Source organism: Rhinoraja longicauda, chromosome 3 (assembly GCF_053455715.1).
Source record: "Rhinoraja longicauda isolate Sanriku21f chromosome 3, sRhiLon1.1, whole genome shotgun sequence".
NCBI lineage: Eukaryota > Metazoa > Chordata > Chondrichthyes > Rajiformes > Arhynchobatidae > Rhinoraja > Rhinoraja longicauda.
Window position 1 is genome coordinate 61,978,938 of NC_135955.1, and position 19,410 is coordinate 61,998,347.

General features: G+C 44.8%; 1 protein-coding gene across 1 annotated transcript in view; it reads right to left on the minus strand.

The window, feature by feature from the left end:
• slc33a2 (solute carrier family 33 member 2) overlaps positions 1–15,650 on the minus strand; it is a 121,867-nt gene extending 106,217 nt beyond the window's left edge. Inside the window, exons 1-2 of the mRNA XM_078396262.1 lie at positions 15,412–15,650; positions 11,548–12,281 (exon numbers count right to left, since the gene is read on the minus strand). Of these exons, the coding sequence (XP_078252388.1) occupies positions 11,548–12,217 (670 nt within the window). The 5' untranslated portion in view covers positions 12,218–12,281; positions 15,412–15,650. The remainder of the gene's footprint in view (positions 1–11,547; positions 12,282–15,411) is intronic.
• Between the last annotated feature and the right edge of the window lie 3,760 nt (positions 15,651–19,410).

A 19,410-nucleotide genomic window follows, 5' to 3' on the forward strand; every position in this document is an offset into this window, starting at 1 on the left:
GCAAAGTGTGGGCAAATAGGACTAGCTTAGATGAGACGTCTTGGATGAAGTGGCCTTAAGAACCTGTTTCTGTGCTGTATTACTCTATGGCCACAGAGCTGAACATAGGAGACGAGAGAGAGAGAGATAGAGAGAGAAATAAGCATTCTCAACACACAACAGGCCCATTTTCAATAATTCATTGTGAACCTACCTGGTTAGGCCTTAGCCGATTGAGTTTGAGTGCAGGGAATTGCTTCAGGTAGGTCTATTTCAGTAAGGCCTGCAAAGTGATTCTCCCTTGGGCCCCCTAACCATCTCCTTGCCCCCACCCAACCCAAAACCACATCTGTTCACAACATGACTATGATAGACAATAGGTGCAGGAGGAGGCCATTCGGCCCTTCGAGCCAGCACCACCATTCAATGTGATCATGGCTGATCATTCTCAATCAGTACCCCGTTCCTGCCTTCTCCCCATACCCCCTGACTCCGCTATCCTCAAGATCCCAAGATCCCATGATCTGAACCCTCAGATGACTACAAACTATGCCAGTGGTACAACCTGATTCACGTAATCCTGATCTGCAACCAGGCTCTATTTTCCTTAGTGTATTTAGCATGCAAGGCTTATTTTACAGATGGTTTAGAACTCAAGGTCTTTAACGTTTTCCAATTGCATGCCCTTGAAAGAAAACATTCATTGGATTTCTGTACAATGCCTATCACAAATGCTTTTTTTCCCAGGGGCCAAAGGACAAACTCTGCCAGTAAGGAAATTTTTATAGTAATGAAAGAAATTGCATACTTTCTCGGATCGGTGACCAGTCCAGTGTGCACTGTGACAGCTGCTCACCTCTTTAGAGTGCAACAACCTGAGAGGTTTGAGAGTAGCTAATTCATGACAGTTTAAGACTCACATCATTTAACATCCTCAAAATAATAAAGATGTTGTTGCAGAGCCTGGACTCAAGCATGTGTTGGCAATGGTAAGTCTTAATAGGTCACAAGTCAACAGATGACTTTTGATTTAAATCCATCCATGATGATTGAAACAGGAACTGAAACCTGAAATAATATGGAATTAGCATCTGTGACCATTGTTATTAATGCCAAATTTCACCTTTCCACATGTGCTTCTCATGTAATCCACCAGAGGGTGCATCCCAACCAGTTACTGGCAAAATGCAATGAAATCAAATACCTTTCACTTCCTTATCTCTGTCCCTCTCTCCCCTGACTCCCAATCTGAAGAACGGTCTTGACCCAAAACGTCACCCATTCCTATCCAGAGATGCTGCCTGAGTTACTCCAGCATTTTGTCTCTATATAATGGCAAAATGAAGTTCGGAAAGAAAATTGTAGCACTTAGACCTTTTAGATTTTAAAGCTCTTGATTGGAGGAGCAGACACACAGCCTCAGGAAACAAAGCCATAAATCTGCTCTCCCATTGGAGCCTGTCCCACAATGCAATGGGGCGGAATAGTAGTGCAGCAGGATAGTTGCTGCCTCACCGCGCCAGAGACCCAGAGACCCAGGTTCCATCCTAACTACAAGTGCCGTCTGTGTAAAGTTTGTACGTTCTCCCTATGACCACGTGGGTTTTCGCCAGGTGCTCCAGTTTACTCCCACATTTCAAAGACATGTACATTGGCTTCTGTAAATGGTCCCCAGTGTGTAGGACATGGAACTGGTGTGCGGGTGGTCGATGTGAGCTCGGGGGGAGTCTGTATCCACACTGTATCTCTAAACTCCAAACACACAGTTTATCCATTAACAATCTTAATTTACAGTTTACTTGCCAGGTTGTTGCGAAAATATAACTCAGACCAGTTCCATTCAACCGCCATGCCACTGTTCACTCTGCAATGTTGACTCCCTGTCCACTTTGTTTTTCAACTTCTAACATTGTTGTTAAATCTCTCTATCCTGCAAATCTTATTTTTGCCATTTATTCGAGCCCTGGAAATCCTGTTAGATCTTTGCACTCCTCTGGTATTTTACTTCTGGTCACCACTATCGCCTGCCCTTCGCTCCCCCTAATTTCCACCACTTTAGTGCCATGCACCTAGCTGCTCTTCATCAGGTCTCCTCACTTTCCTTGATAAGATGTCTTTTAAAACATCTCCCTTTGACTAATCCTTTAATCTGCATGTCTTTGCTAACATGTCCATATAAAATATGTATTCAAAAGAGTTAGATATAGAGCTTAGGGCTAATGGAATCAAGGGATATGGGGAGAAAGCAGGAACAGGATACTGATGTTGGATGATCAGCAATGATCATATTGAATAGCGGTGCTAGCTCGAAGGGCCAAACGGCCTACTCCTGCACCTATTTTCTATCTTTCTATGTTTAAAATATGGTTGATACAAGTCCCTTTGCCATCTTCATGTGCTTTACTGCTTAAAATGTTTTTGGAATCCCAGATATTATTTTTAAAAATACGCTTAAAATATACAGTGCCCTCCATAATGTTTGGGACAAAGACCCATCATTTATTTATTTGCCTCCATACTCCACAATTTGAGATTTGTAATAGAAAAAATCACATGTGGTTAAAGTGCACATTGTCAGATTTTATTCAAGGCCATTTTTATACATTTTGGTTTCACCAAGTAGAAACAACTGCGTTTTCCATAGTCCGTCCGTCCCCTCCCCCGTCCCCCCATTTCAGGGCACCATAATGTTTGGGACACATGTGTGCTCAGGTGTGTTTAATTGCCTCCTTCATGCAGGTATAAGAGAGCTCTCGGCACCTAGTCTTTCCTCCAGTTTTTCCATCACCTTTGGAAACTTTTATTGCTGTTTATCAACGAGTACCAAGGTTGTACCAGTGAAAGTCAAAGAAACCATTATGAGACTGAGAAACAAGAATAAAACTGTTAGAGACATCAGCCAAACCTTAGGCTTACCAAAATCAACTGTTTGGAACATCATTAAGGAGAAAGAGAGCACTAGTGAGCTTACTAATCACAGAGACTGGCAGGCCAAGGAAGACCTCCACAGCTGATGACAGAAGAATTCTCTCTATAAAGAAAATCTCCAAACATCTGTCCGACAGATCAGAAACATTCTTCAGGAGTCAGGTGTGGATTTGTCAATGACCACAGTCCGCAAAAGACGTCATGAACAGAAATTCAGAGGCTACACTGCAAGATGCAAAACACTGGTTAGCCGCAAAAATAGGATGGCCCGGTTACAGTTTGCCAAGAAGTACTTAAAAGAGCAACCACAGTTGTGGAAAAAGGTCTTGTGGACAGATGAGACGAATATTAACTTATATCAGAGTGATGGCAAGAGCAAAGTATGGAGGAGAGAAGGAACTGCCCAAGATCCACAGCATACCACCTCATGTGTGAAAGTAACATTAGCGTAGTGGGGGTGTTATGAACTGGGCATGTATGGCTGTTGAAGGTACTGGCTCACCTATCTTCATTGATGATACAACTGCTGATGGTAGTAGCATAATGAATTCTGAAGTGGAAAGACACATCTTTTTTCTGCTCAAGTTCAAACAAATGCCTCAATAGACAAAAGGTGCAGAAGTAGGCCATTCGGCCCTTCGAGCCAGCACCGCCATTCAATGTGATCATAGCTTATCATTCACAATCAGTACCCCATTCCTGCCTTCTTCCCATAACCCCTGACTCCGCTATCTTTAAGAGCTCTATCTAGCTCTCTCTTGAAAGCATCCAGAGAATTGGCCTCCACTGCCTTCTGAGGCAGAGAATTCCACAGATTTACAACTCTCTGACTGAAAAGGTTTTTCATCTCCATTCCAAATGGCCTACCCCTTATTCTTAAACTGTGCCCCTTGTTCTGGACTCCCCCAACATTGGGAACATGTTTCCTGCCTCTAATGTGTCCAATCCCTTAATAATCTTATGTTTCAATAAGATTCCCTTCATCCTTCTAAATTCCAGCGTATATACAGCCTAGTTGCTCCAGTCTTTCAACGTACGGCACTCCCGCCATTCCGGGAATTAACCTAGTGCACCTACGCTGCACACCCTCAATAGCAAGAATTTCCTTCCTCAAATTTGGAGGCCAAACCTGCACAGTACTCCAGGTGCGGTCTCACTAGGGCCCTGTACAACTGCAGAAGGACCTCTTTGCTCCTATACTCATCTCCTCTTGTCATAAAGGCCACATGCCATTAGCTTTCTTCACTGCCTGCTGCACCTGCATGTTAACTTTAAGTGACTGATGAACAAGGACACCCAGATCTCTTTGTACTTCTGCATTTCCTAACTTGACACCATTCAGATAATAATCTGCCTTCCTGTTCTTTCCACCAAAGTGGATAACCTCACATTTATCCACATTAAACTGCATCTGCCATGCATCTGCCCACTCACACAACCTGTCCAAGTCACCCTGCATCTTCATAGCATCCTCCTCACAGTTCACACTGCCACCCAGCTTTGCGTCATCTGCAAATTTGCTAATATTATTTTTAGCCTCAAAACTCATTGGCCGGCGGTTCATTCTACAGCAAGACAATGATCCCAAACATACTGCTAAAGTAACAAAGGAGTTTTTCAAAGCTAAAAAATGGTCAATTCTTGAGTGGCCAAGTCAATCACCCAATCTTAACCCAATTGAGCATGCCTTTTATATGCTGAAGAGAAAACTGAATGGGACTAGCCAAAACAATCATAAGCTAAAGGTGGCTGCAATACAGACCTAGCAGAGCATCACCAGAGAAGACACCCAGCAACTGGTGATGTCCATAAACCGCAGACTTCAAGCAGTCATTGCATGCAAAGGATATGCAACAAAATACTAAACATGACTACTTTCATTTACATGACATTGCTGTGTCCCAAACATTATGGTGCCCTGAAATGGGGGGGACTATGTTTCAACACTGCTGTAATTTCTACATGGTGAAACCAAAATGTATAAAAATAGCCTTTTGTAGTGGCCTGGCGGAGGCCAGAGAAAAGGCAAGACGCCAGGCAGTGTTTAGTTAGATTCTTTATTAGGCTGTGAGCTGGTGCCCACAGCGTAGTTCTCCCAGGGATCCTCCACGCCTTCCCTTGGTCTGGCTTTTAACCCCTTTCACCTGTCCGTCACGTAACGAGGGGGCTGACCCGAGGAGTGGCCTGATCCGCCACAGGACCCCCCCCAAGAACCGGAGGTACAAAACGGACAGGAGGGCGCACGAGGCGACCAGCCCGGGTGCGCACCATGACCGGCGCAGGGACCGGCGACTGACCGACAGGTGGAGGGGTCTTGGCAGACACTGGAGGGGGTAGGTTGGACGGGGGGCGACCGCGCGGGCGGGGCTGTGCAACCGGCACCGGCCGATCAATGTCCACGTGTGCCGGCTTCAGCCGTGCGATCGAAACAGTCTCTCTGCGACCCCCCATGTCCAGAACGAATGTGGCCGAGCCGTGTTGTAGGACCCGGAAGGGGCCCTCGTACGGCCGCTGGAGAAGTGATCGGTGTGCGTCCCTGCGCAGGAACACAAACTGGCAGTCCTCCAGAGCGGCAGGGACGTGTGGCTGGAATGTCCCATGACGTGATGTGGGCACAGGTGCCAGCCTGCCCACCGTCTGCCGAAGACGTTGCAGGGCGTCAGAAGGCTGCTCCACTCGACCGTGCGCTGGTGGGATGAACTCCCCGGGAACCGTCAAGGGGGCCCCGTACACCAACTCGGCGGAGGAGGAGGCCAAGTCCTCCTTGGGTGCGGTGCGGATCCCCAGCAAAACCCACGGCAGGGCGTCCACCCAGTCTGGGCCCGTGAGTCGAGCCTTCAGGGCAGCTTTCAGCTGGCGGAGGTGGGTGCAGTGCTCCTGCTTCGAGCGGCTGGCCACGAGTACGTCGTCCAAGTAGACAAAGACGAATTCCAGGCCACGGCACACACAGTCCATAAGCCGTTGGAAGGCCTGTGCGGCATTCTTCAACCCGAACGGCATCCGTAGGAACTCGAATAGGCCGAACGGGGTGATGATGGCAGTCTTGGGGATGTCATCGGGGTGGACCGGGATTTGATTATATCCGCGCACAAGGTCCACCTTGGAGAACACGGATGCTCCGGCCAGGTGGGCATTAAAGTCCTGGATGTGCGGAACCGGGTACCTGTCGGGAACGGTCGCGTCATTTAAGCGCCGATAGTCCCCGCACGGTCGCCAACCCCCGTCCGCCTTGGGGACCAAGTGGAGTGGTGACGCCCACGGGCTATCGGAAGGGCGCACGATGCCCATTGACTCCATCTGACGAAACTCCTCTCGAGCTAGACGGAGCTTGTCTGGAGCGAGACGCCGCGCTCGGGCGTGCACGGGTGGCCCGGTGGTGGGGATGTGATGTTGCACCCCGTGCTTGGGAGTGGAGGAGGAGAAGTGGGTTTCCACAATGTCCGGGAAGTCCGCCAGGATGCGCGCGTACGTCGCATCCACGGACGACAGGTGTCCGACGTTGGGGGAGACCGGCCTCAGCGTGCTGGAGTGCACCAGGCGCTGCCGCCTGACATCCACGAGCATGGAATGCGCCCGCAGGAAGTCGGCGCCCAGCAGCGGCTGGGAAACATCGGCAATGATGAACCGCCACGTGAACCAGCTGTCGCCGAAGTTAAGGGCGAGCTGGCAGACCCCGTAAGTGTTGATGGGGCTACCGTTCGCCGCAGTGAGGAGGGGGCCGCGTTTGCCCGTATGGATATCGGCGGTGGAAGGAGGTAGGACGCTCACCTCTGCTCCAGTGTCGACGAGGAACCAACCCCCGGTGCGGCGATCCCGAGCGAACACGCGATGGATCTGGCCGGCCGCCGAAGGGATCACTGACGGCCGGCCCTCGCGTTTCCCGGAAAGGCACAGGGTAGGCGACATTGCTTGGCGTTCGGTCCCCAACGATGGTGATAATAGCACCAGCTTTTGCTGGTGTCCGGTGGTGGTGCAGACTGGGATGCCCACCAGCGACCTCCGGTGGTCTCCAGCGGTATTGGAGGTGGTGCTGCTTGGGCCGACCACCAGTGACCTCTGGTGGCGTCTGGCTGAATTGTCGGCGGGCCGTGCGAGAAGGACGTGCCGGCACCGGGGTTCCCGATGGCGGCCGGATTTCGCCGCGGGGGTCGCCCTGAAACGGGATCGACGGCGGCCCCAGCTTGCTGTTGGCCTTCCGACGCCGCGGAAAAGACGGCTAGGGCTGCCAGGTCCTCCCGACGGGACATCCAGATTTGGTCAGCGCGCTCGCCCAGCCGCTGCGTGTCGGTGAAGGGGTCCTCTGCGAGCTGAGAACGGAGGTCGACGGGGAGCTGCCGCAGGTAGGCCTGCTTAAATAAGAAACAGGGCGGGTGGTTGCCCATAAGGGCGAGCATGTCCTCCAGAAGGGCCGACGGCCGTCGGTCCCCGAGCCCCCCCTGGCTCATAACGCGAGTTGCCCTCTCGGCGTCGCTGAGGCCGAACCTCCTGATAAGGAGTTCTTTAAGGCCCTTATATTTGTCATCCGCGGGGGGGTCATTAAGGTAAGGCTTTACTCGCCTTGCTGTCGCCTGGTCCAGGGCGCCGACGACGTAAAAGTACTTCGTCAAGTCGACGGTTACCCCTCGCACAGCAAACTGTGCCTCTGCCTGCTGGAACCAGACCTCAGGCTCTTCGGTCCACAGGGTCGGGAGTTTGAGGGAGACGGCCTCGAGGTCGGCAGGACCGAGGGCGGCAGGACCGGGTTGCGCGAGGGCGGCAGGACCGGGTTGCCCATTGTTCGACATCACTACGTGTGATGTCCGTCGAGGTCACCAATGTAGTGGCCTGGCGGAGGCCAGAGAAAAGGCAAGACGCCAGGCAGTGTTTAGTTAGATTCTTTATTAGGCTGTGAGCTGGTGCCCACAGCGTAGTTCTCCCAGGGATCCTCCACGCCTTCCCTTGGTCTGGCTTTTAACCCCTTTCACCTGTCCGTCACGTAACGAGGGGGCTGACCCGAGGAGTGGCCTGATCCGCCACACTTTATTAAAATATGACAATGTGCACTTTAACCATATGTGATTTTTTTCTATTACAAATCTCAAATTGTGGAGTACAGAGGCAAATAAATAAATGATGGGTCTTTGTCCCAAACATTATGGAGGGCTCTGTAGTTATCTCTTGATCTGTAAAATATCTTACCACTGTTAATCACAATTATATTAATGTTGATTCGCAAATAAAATTAATATCTAGCTTGCAAAGTAGAAGATTTCAAATTCAATAATGACATCTTCTTTCAAGTTCCTTCTGTACAGAGTTACACATCTTGCGTAAGTGTTACATAGACTAACACCCATGAACTTCGCAGTTCTGCCTGAATTCACTGTTTGGTACTTTGTCACATTTTAAATTCCATCCCTTCAGAATATAGCAGGAAATATTATGCACCATACATAAACTGCCAAAAGCAACAAAACAACAGAGGCCACAATGAGGTCTCTGTGCACATAATAACATGTATTGCTCAATTCATGAATAAGTGAGCAATGAACTGTGACAGAGGGTGTACCCGAGTGGGAATATTCAGGAGCCTTGACAGATGTGTCAGGGTGTGCAAGATAAAAGCAATGGACCAATTAAATACCACAGTGATTATTCATAATTATTTATATGTACTCTTTGATTAGTTTTATATTTGGATTAATGGAATAAGGTAAAGAATTTCTGCACTTGCTTTGTTGTTTGTAGTGATCGGACTTGGGAGGAGTTTCTTGCCAGAAGGTAAGGGGAGAATATTTGGAGCACAGAATGTTTCTTGTTACGTTATTTGGTAGATGAGCAACAAAGATTGAAATTACAAAATTGTAAGAAAACATAAGGGCTGCGTATAACTAACTGATGGAGTAGAAATTTGATAAACCTTCTCGAGAGAAGCAACTTTTGGCTAGAATCTTTTTTTTTTAGAATGCAGAAATATTGATCCATTAATCTCTGTGCACTTCATCCTCTGTGTTAAACATTAAATATGCCAGTTGAAGATTTTTAATTTACTAGATTCGAACCAGCACAGTGCTGCCTTGAAGGGCCAAATGGCCTCCTCCAGCACCTATTTTCTATGTTTCTAGATGCATATAAAAATGCAAGACTACATATAATAGCAGTGAACTGTCCTTGAAGGTGGAGATAATAACAGCATTTTGAAGGGCTGTATGGCCTACTCCTGCACCTATTGTCTATTGTCTAATTAATTTACCATTTTAAAATCATGATATTTACCCTTTTTTATTTCAAATATATCTACACTAAAAATTGATTGGAATTAGTTACTCGAAAATCAGATATGTTTAAAATAAAAACTCCATATAAGATGCATCCTAGATTGTTAGTGAGGTAAAGGCAACAACTGCTGAAGATTTAATGTTCCAATTTTCTCAATATAATGGAAGGATGGTAAATGTAACATCCCTCTTCAAGAACAAGAACAAGGACATGTCCAATAACTATAGACCAGTCAGTTGTTGGTGAGGAAGCTTTCAGAAACAATAATCAGGGAACAATTTGAGTGTTTTATTGTTAATAAAAAGGGGAATGACTGAATTGTTTTTATGAGGCATTGAAAATTGATGGACGAATGATGGAAAAGGTAAACGAATGGCGAGGACATGGCAGATAGAAGTGGAAAAAGGTGAAGTAATGTTTTCTATTCTGGTAGATTTTTTAAAAAATGAAAACCTTTGCTGTTCTGAGGAACCCTGGTGTCTGTACAGAAACCAATGAAAAATAACATGCATGTACAAGTAAATAGGAAGGCAAATGTGCGCAAGACTAAATTGCCATATTGCATCTTCAAAGATAGCAACAAAAATATTATGCTCTGGTCCGATATGATCCCTCCACCTAAAGAAAGATATGCTTGAAGGAGAGGAAGTGCAACAAAGATTTGCCAAATTGATTCCAGAGATGGGATGGTTGTCCTAGAAGGAAAGATTAAACAGATTTAGATTACAGAAATAATAATCATGGAAATGGGCCGATACTTGAATTTAGAAGAATGAGGACAGCATAGATACATAGCTGATCATCGAGCAGATCAAGGTTCAGTCCTAATGTCCGGTGCTGCAAATATGGAATTTGATTGCTTTTCCTATGACTGCGGGGGTTTCTCCTGAATGCTCTAATTTCCCAAAGATGTTTTGGTAGATTAACTGACTACTCTAAATTACCCCTAGTGCAGATGTACGTGGGGATTGGGGAGCCACAAGGAATTGATGGAGATGTGAAAGAGGATATGTTATAGGGAAATAATGGGACAGATAAAACCCAGCAGAGACTTGATAGACCATGGGCCAAATGGCCATGGGCCTGCTTCTATTTCAAGAGAAAATATGAAATCACATTGAAACAAACCAAATACTTACAGGTCGTGAGTAGGCTAATGCAGAAATAGACACAAAGTGCTGGAATAATACCTTTTTTTTTCTAAACCAGTATCTGCGTTTCCTTGTTTCTCCATTTTAATGCAGAAATTATGTTTCTAGTCTGAAACGTCACCTATCTATGTTCTACAGGGATGCTGCCTGAGTTACTTCAGCACTTTGTCTCTTCTTTTGAAGTTTTCTAAAAATCTTATTCTAACTTTCAGTGAGAAATGTTTATTTAATTCTGACCAAACAATCGATAGGCATCACGGTGTTCGAAGTATCATCAACACGTATTCAGTTGTATTAGGTGCTACATAATACTGTCTCTCCAATCTTTTTTCACATTTTGACATTATAAACATTATTAAAAAGAAGAAAATACCTGAAATATGCAGCAAGTTAAGCAACACCTACAAGTAAGAAAAATCTAATTTATTTTTTTGATGGAAACCTACATTAGGATTCAAAATCGGCAGCTCAAAACATAATCTTTTATCGTATGCGTAAAATAAGCTGCATTGTAATTGAAACTGCAACTGCTTGGAACTTTGAAACAAAAACGTAAATTACTGGCCATAATCAGCAGGTCAGGCAGCATCCAAGAGAACATTTCAGGTTCAAGGACCCTCATCAGAAATGATGAAGGATCTTCTATCTGAAACTCTAACTACATTCCACAGATGCTGTCAAACTGATGGGTGCTCCCAGCATTTTGTGTTTTAATTTAAACAATAATGTTACATCAGTGCATTGTTCTCTGATTTCAAAATTATTTGAAGTCAATGCAGTGAATTTTGAAAGCAGGAGCAATGTGCTGACATGACTGTGCAACCCGGACACAAGATGTATTTCTAGGCAAGGAATTTTAGAAGAATTAGAAAATCATTATTTATTGATAATTATAGTCTTGAAGTCATACAGCATGGAAACAAATAGGCGCTTCGGCCCAACTTACCCATGCCGACCAAGCTGCCCCATCTACATTTCCATATCTTCGTGTCTCCCTCTCCCCTGACTCTCAGTCTGAAGAAGGTTCTTGATTCGAAACATCACCCATTCCTTCTATCCAGAAATGCTGCCTGTCCCGCTGAATTCCTCCTGTATTTTGTGTCGATCTACACTAGGCTCATCTGCCTGTGTTTGGTCCATATCCCTCTAAACCTTTCCTGTCCATGTATCTGTCCAAATGTCTTTTTAACGTCGTTATCATACGTTATAGTATTACACTGGATGCACTTACCCAATTTGTAGATCATGACGTAAATCAGATTCCAAACTGTTCCAGGCACTTTAAGGATCTCTCCTAATATTTTGCCGGGATTGAGCAGGGGCAAACTGCTTTTTGTTTCAGAGGTATCTTCTTCTTCAGGTGTGAAATAAGAAAAAATCATAGCGGCAGCATAGACAACAGAGAATATTATGAAAAGCATATTCCAGCCAATATAGTCCATCACGGTTAATAGCCCGGCTCCTGCAACAAGAGAGCCCATCTTATAGGCTACAACCTGGATGGTATTGCCATAACCAATGTCCTCACTGCTAAGCAAATGAACTGCAATGCCATCCACAGCAATGTCTTGAATTGAAGCAAAGAAATTCATCAGGAACAAAATGAAGGCTATTGCTGGGAAATCCATATCCGGAATCAGTCTGGACATTACTAGACAACATAAAAATAATCCAAACATGCTACACAGCAGCCATTTCCATTTTGTTCCATATTGATCCACAAATGGAGCCCAGAGTATCTTAAGTAACCAGGGAAAATACAACAATTTGGTCAAGCTGATTTTGGTAAATGAAAGTCCAAATGTCCTCAGATAAATTGGTAATAAATTGGATTGTAGTCCATAGGGCATTCCCTGTACAAAATACAGTAAGCCAAATAATTTCATTTTGAAGGGCGCCATTTCAAACGGATGTCATCAAGGGTAAACTAATCTCTTTCTTGTATGTCAGTGATGAATTCAATATCTGCAACAACAAAAAATACAATTCATTAAGAACTGCACAAATATTTTAGATCTTATACTGTAAACCATCAGTGTCTTTAAATAAATGTAATTTAACATCAATTTTAGCAGTCAATGGTTGTTAACAAAAAAATATTGAGTATATAATTACTAAACCAGACACTTAATCTAATCAACACCAAAAGATCAACTTCCTTGAACCTGAAGGAGTAGTGAAAGAGTTAATTACGTTACATCTCCAGTCAATGCCACTATTCATATAGATTACATTTTTTTACCTTTGAACAAATATTCAAACATCAAAATGAGCACTCCTTTAACATTGCAACCTAAGTTAGTCAACAGTAAACTAGATGAACCGGTCCTTTATCTCAATTTCTGCTTGTGGAATTACTGAGGCCAATTCAAGAGTTGCTGCAGTTCAAACTTAATTGTTTGGCTGTGAAGCATTTTGAAACGAAAGTCATTAAGTTACTGAATGTTCATCATTTTATTCTTTCCCAAGCATTAATTAAAATAGCATAAATGCTTGGAGTCAAATGTAATATTTGGAAAAACTTTCAATTTAGATTTGCTACTTCAGATAAAAAATGTGAAATTTATTTAAATCTTTTAAGTGTACAAACTCATGCTCATTTATCATTTTCAGTTGCATTAAAACAGGTTACCATTATAAATCAGAGATATGCCGTTCTAAATAATAATTTCATCAGGCAAATACACCTACAAATTGATTTCTTTGCTTTCTCTCCCTATCATGGTTATTCAGAAAGAACTTCCATTGACACAGTCAAATAAACAAACTCCTAACTAGTAATTATGATGATTTAATTGATGAGAAATATTTTCAGCAGGAAGAAGGATTTAGTTTTCCAATTATCATGTAACTGAAAATTCACCCAACAATAGTAAAGGGAGTGAATTTTGCAAAAGAGACCAAACTTGGGGATTTAAGAGTAGGAATGTGGTAGAGCCTGCAGAGAAATAGTAATGTTTAGGGCAAAACCTTTTTACATGTTTGGGAGAGTAATGTAATTCCACAAAGTCAAGATCATCTGCAGAGAGACTTGGTGGTACAGCAAATAAACTGGACCCTAACAACTAAGTCTAAGATTCAAGGCCGACCTCTCTCGCAATATGTGCATATTCTCCTGCGATTACATGACATTCCCCCAGGTCCTCCCATGTTCTCCCTCATCCCAAGAACTTGCTGGCAGTTTAATTGGCATTGTAAATTACAACTGCTTGAAGATGGTGGTGGTGGGAGCATTGGTTAATGGCATGAGTGAGAGAATAGGTTAGAGTAACATAAGTGAACAAATGAGATTGATGAAGATTGCTCAAAGAGAGTGCATTGACTTGATGAACTCAATGGTTCCTGCAAAGCACAGAAAAAAAACAGGGTGGTTCTTGGCATACTGCTGTTTGTGAGAACAGGTCAAGCTGGAATTTTTGAATGGCAAAAGATAGCAAGTAAATAATATGGCAACAGTTGAGTTATGCCATATAGGGGCATTGAGCAGAGAAGGAGGGATTAGACATGTTAATAGATTCTAAAAGACAATAGACTCCAAAATCTTTCCCACAGCCCATTATTTTGGGGTATTGTGTGAACATAGAAAAATAGATGCAGGAGTAGGCCATTCGGCCCCATCGAGCCAGCACTGTTATTCAATATGATCAATCAATCAATCAATACTTTATTACAGACTCAAGGTCCAGATAAAAGCCAAGACATTACATATAATAAACATACAGAAGCACAATAAGTTACATACAAAAGCACAGTCAGTCACTAACAAATTACTAACAAAAGCACAATAAGTTACATACAAGCACAATGCATAGTTTAAAGCATCAGCCATCAGTGATCAACAACGAGACAACTATACCAATGTCTCCACAACTGTGATTGGTAGCGTGTAGTACTAAACCTTATTCGTGATAATGCCAAGATGATCTCATTTTCAGTCATTAATTCGGCAAATAAATGTATACATTAAATTTCTTATCATGGCTTGTAGGGTATTAACTCCTGCAGCCACAAGCATTTCACTTGCACTACACCATCTAGGTCTCTTAAGTAATATCCTCATGGCATCATTAAAAGCTACCTGAAAACTCTGTAAGCTAGCTTTTTTATGGTTTGACCACAAGTGTGCAGTGTACATTGGTGTAAAATCAGTACCCCTGCTTTTTCCCATATCCCTTGATTCCTTTAGCCCTAAGAGCTAAATCTAACTCTCTTGAAAACAAACATTTAAACTAAATTACCAGTAGTGACCCTCCAACACTGTGGTCACCCCAGCACGTGTGCTCAGAAGCCATTAGGCATGTGCAATGACAAAGTCAAAAGTACAAAAAACATTTCTTTAGTAAACGTGTTTTCCCCTCCCTCGTCAAAGTTTGATCCCTCATCCATTTCTCCTCTCTGCCCGGTAGTTCTGTTCTCATTCCCCCTCTCGCCCCTCCTTGGACAGAACAAGGAGTTTCTCTGGTCTTCAACTTTTAGTCCACCAGCCTTCATTCAACACATCAAAACTTTGTCTTTATTTACAAAAAAAGATTTGCTTGTCTAAAGCATGAGAACAATACTGTTCATTTGCATTGAAGTGGCTTTAAAGTTGAAGGTTAAGGCTTCCTTCAGTGTTGGCAAACGGGGATCATTATTCATGGTGAGCCTCAGTCTTATCGGATGCGCATCCCCTGTTCAGTGTTTACTCCTAATCACCTCTTCCCTTCCCTTTGTTGGTGTAGATCCCCTAATCTCATGTTAAACATTTTAGCAGAACCAGGGAGGAAAAGCCGTTTGTACCAGGCCCTATCCAGAGATGCAGGTGTAGTATTGATCTTTGGTTTGAGAACGGTGAGATTAGAGCATTTACACGTGACCACGTGAGTCTCCTCCCTCAGATGCTCCCGTTTTCTCCCCAGTCTAAAATGTGGACGCCTTCAGGCAATGCTGAATACTGCTGCCGAGAACGGTGCACTAACGTAAGGGGAATTCCTAGGCCCATTGCCCTTTTAAGAAGAGCCAATGATCCCTTGCAGACGTTTATTACGTGGTCCATCCTCAAAGGACAAAAAGTTTTCTGCGACCGTAACACAGAGGCAATGTGGTGTATACTAACTTATTCGGGTGCCTGGAGCAGGCTGAGGACGATTTTGATTTCGCCTTTTATTGCAGCATGCTGGAGCAGCTGAGCTGCAGGGCGCCGGCGGCTCCTGGCAGTGGCTGGAACGTGGCCCGGGAGTCGCGAGCGGCGGAACGTCCCGGCCCGGGACAATCAATGAATGAGGGAGGGAGGGAAGGTGGGTCCGTGCAGCAAGTGCTGGCTGCAGCCCACCGCATGGGAGCCGTCGCCACCGCCTCACCCTCACTCACTTCCTCACAGTCAACGTGCGTTTATGAGTCAGCCCTTGAGTAACAACATAATAACGCCGTCATCCGTCGGCTGCAAAGTGAAAGCTTCTGCTGGCTGAATGCATCTCAGAAATTGCACCTTGCGCTTTTACATCAGAGTTACGAGCATGAAAGTGTTTTTTTTTTATTCGGTTCACACCCGTCGCAGTTTTTAACCCATCCTGGCCATCGATCTCTTCGATCCTCGCTCTTTGAAAGCGAATTGTTTTCATCCATTTACCAGTTCAGCCCCCTTGACAATAGACAATAGGTGCAGGAGGAGGCCATCCGGCCCTTCGAGCCAGCACCGCCATTCAATGTGATCATGGCTGATCAATCACAATCAGTACCCCGTTCCTGCCTTCTCCCCATACCCCCTGACTCCGCTATCCTTAAGAGCTCTATCTAGCTCTCTCTTGAATGCATTCATAGAATTGGCCTCCACTGCCTTCTGAGGCAGAGAATTCCACAGATTCACAACTCTGACTGAAAAAGTTTTTCCTCATCTCAGTTCTAAATGGCCTACTCCTTATTCTTAAACTGTGGCCCCTTGTTCTGGACTCCCCCAACATTGGGAACATGTTTCCTGCCTCTAACGTGTCCAACCCCTTGATAATCTTATATGTTTCGATAAGATCTCCTCTCATCCTTCTAAATTCCAGTGTATACAAGCCTAGTCGCTCCAATCTTTCAACATATGAGGTCACTATTGGTACAACATCATGGGGCAAAAAATCGGGTAAACGCAGTGTCTTTTGCCCAGAGTAGGGAAATCGAGAACCAGAGGACATAGGCTTAAGGTGAGGGGGTGGGGGCGGGGGGAGATTTAATAGGAATCTGAGGGGTGGTGGGTGTATGGAATGACCTACCGGTAGTTAAGGCAGGTACTATCACAATTTTTAAGAAACATTTAGACAGGTACATGGGCCAAACGCAGGTTGGTGGCACTAGTGTAGATGGCACATGTTGGGCTAGGGTTGCCAATTTCCCGTATTAGCCGGGCCATCCCGTATTTCGTGCTAAATTAGTTTGTCCCGTACGGGACCGCCCTTGTTCCATATTAGTAGGGTTGCCAACTTCCTCACTCCCAAATAAGGGACAAAGGGTGACGTCACCACCCCGTACCATATTAGGCCCGGACGCTGTAGGTCCCGACAGTTTAGGTCCCGACACTAGGTTTACGACATTTTAGCTGCAGACAGTCTAGGTCCGCAGCTAAAGGGCTTGTTTCCACGCTAAGCTCCAGCTTGGAAGTTAAGATCCAATCAAACACTTCCTTCAATGCAAACACAGTGCCCTCCATAATGTTTGGGACATAGACCCATCATTTATATATTTGCCTCTATACTCCACAATTTGAGATTTGTAATAGAAAAAATCAATTAAAAAAATGGGTAAAGTGCACATTGTCAGATTTTATTAAAGGGTATTTTTTATACATTTTGGTTTCACCATGTAGAAATTACAGCTGTGTTTATACATAGCCCCCCCAATTAACCTACAAACCCCTGTATGCCTTGAGAGGAAACCTGAGCACCTGGATAAAACCCACACGTTCACAAGGAGTATGTACAAACTCCAAATAGCACCTGTGGTCAGGGTCAAACCCGTGTCTCTGGCACGATAAGGCAGCAACTCTGCTGTGCCACCCTCATGCACTCCAACTCAGTACCTATTATTCTTTGGCATATTGAAAGATGGCATTGGAGCCATACCCGTTTATACTGTAATGGATATAGTGTAGAGCAGCCTACTGCCTTGGGAGTGCCCTTATGTTTAATTTCGTGATACAGCACGGAAACAGGCCTTTCGGTCCACCGAGTTCGCACTGACCAGCGATCCCTGCATATTAATACCATCCTACACATACTAGGGACAATTTACACTGAGACCAAGTATACAAACCCAGGCCAATTAACCTACAGACATCTACGTCTTTGGAGTGTGGGAGGAAACTGGAGATCAGCAAAAACTCACATGGTCGCAGGGAGAACGTACAAAGTCCTCACATCCGTAGTCGGGATCAAACCCGTGTCTAACACTGCAAACGTTGTAAGGGAGCAACTCCACCGCTGCACCATCGTGTGCTGATGGACAAGAAGAATGCATTGTTCCCACGATGTACTGATCAAGCTGTGCCAATGAGGAAGTCAAGGATTCAGTTACAAACAAAGGAATAGAGATCTAGTTCTGAATTTGACCAGTTTAGAGTCATAGGGTCATAGAGTGATCCAGTGGGAAACAGGCCCTTTGGCCCAAATTGCCCACCCTGGCCAACACGTCCCAGTTACATTAGTCCCACCTGCTTGCGCTTGGTCCATATCCCTCCAAACCTGTCCTATCCATGTACCTGTCTAACTGTTTTTTAAACATTGGGTTAGTCCCAGCCTCAACTACCTCCTCTGACAGCTTGTTCCACACACCCACCATCCTTTGTGTGAAAACGTTAACCCTCAGATTCCTATTAAATCTATTCCCCTTCACCTTGAACTTATGTCCACTGGTCCTCCTTTCCCCTACTCTGGGCAAGAGATTCTGTGCATCTACCCGATCTATTCCTCTCATGATTTTATACACTTCTATAAGATCACCCCTCATCCTCCTGCGCTCCAAGGAATAGAGACCTAGCCTACTCAACCTCTCCTATAACTCAGCCTCACTAGTCCTGGCAACATCCTGGTAAATCTTTTGTGAACCCTTTCAAACTTGACAATATCTTTCCTATAACATGGTGCCCAGAACTGAACACAATACTCTAAATGCGGTCTCACCAACGTCTTACATAACTGCAATATGATCTCCCAACTTCAATACTAAATTCTCTGACTGATGAAGGCCAATGTGCCAAAAGCCTTTTAGACCACCTTATCTACCTGTGACTCAACATTCAAGGAACCATGCACCTGCTCTCCTAGATCCCTCTGCTCTATAATACTCCCCAGAGGCCTACCATTCACTGTGTAGGTCCTGCCCTTGCTAGATGTCCCAAAATGTAACACCTCTCACTTCTCTATATTAAATTCCGTCAACCATTCCTCAGCCCACCTGGCCAATCGATCCAGATCCTGCTGCAATCTTTCACAGCCACCTTCACTATCCCCTTTTGTCTCATCAGCAAACTTGCTAATTTTGCCCTGTATGTTCTCATCCAAATCATTAATGTAGATGACAAACAGTAACGGACCCAGCACCGAACCCTGAGGCACACCATTAGTCACAGGCCTCCAGTTCGAGAAGCAACCTCCCAGCATCACCCTTTGCTTCCTTCCACAAAGCCAATTTGCTATCCATTCAGCTATCTGTCCTTGGATCCCATGCGATTTGACCTTCCAGAGCAGCCTACCATGCGGAACCTTGCCAAATGCCTTATTGAAATCCATGTACACAACATCTACAGCTCTGCCCTTATCGACTGTTTAGTCACGTCTTCAAAAAACTCAGATTTGTGAAACACGACCTTCCAAATACAAAATGATGCTGTCTATTCCTAATCAGCCTTTGCCCATCCAAATGCCTGTATAACCTATCCCTCAGAATACTCTAGTAACTTTCCAATTACAGATGTTAAGCTCACTGGCCTATAGTTCCCAGCATTTTCCCAGCAGCCCTTTTTAAATAGAGGTACACGATTTGCTACTCTCCAGTCTACCGGCACCACTCCTGTATTTTAGGACGACTCGTAAATTTCAACCAGGGCTCCCACAATTTCCTCTCTAGTTTCCCACAA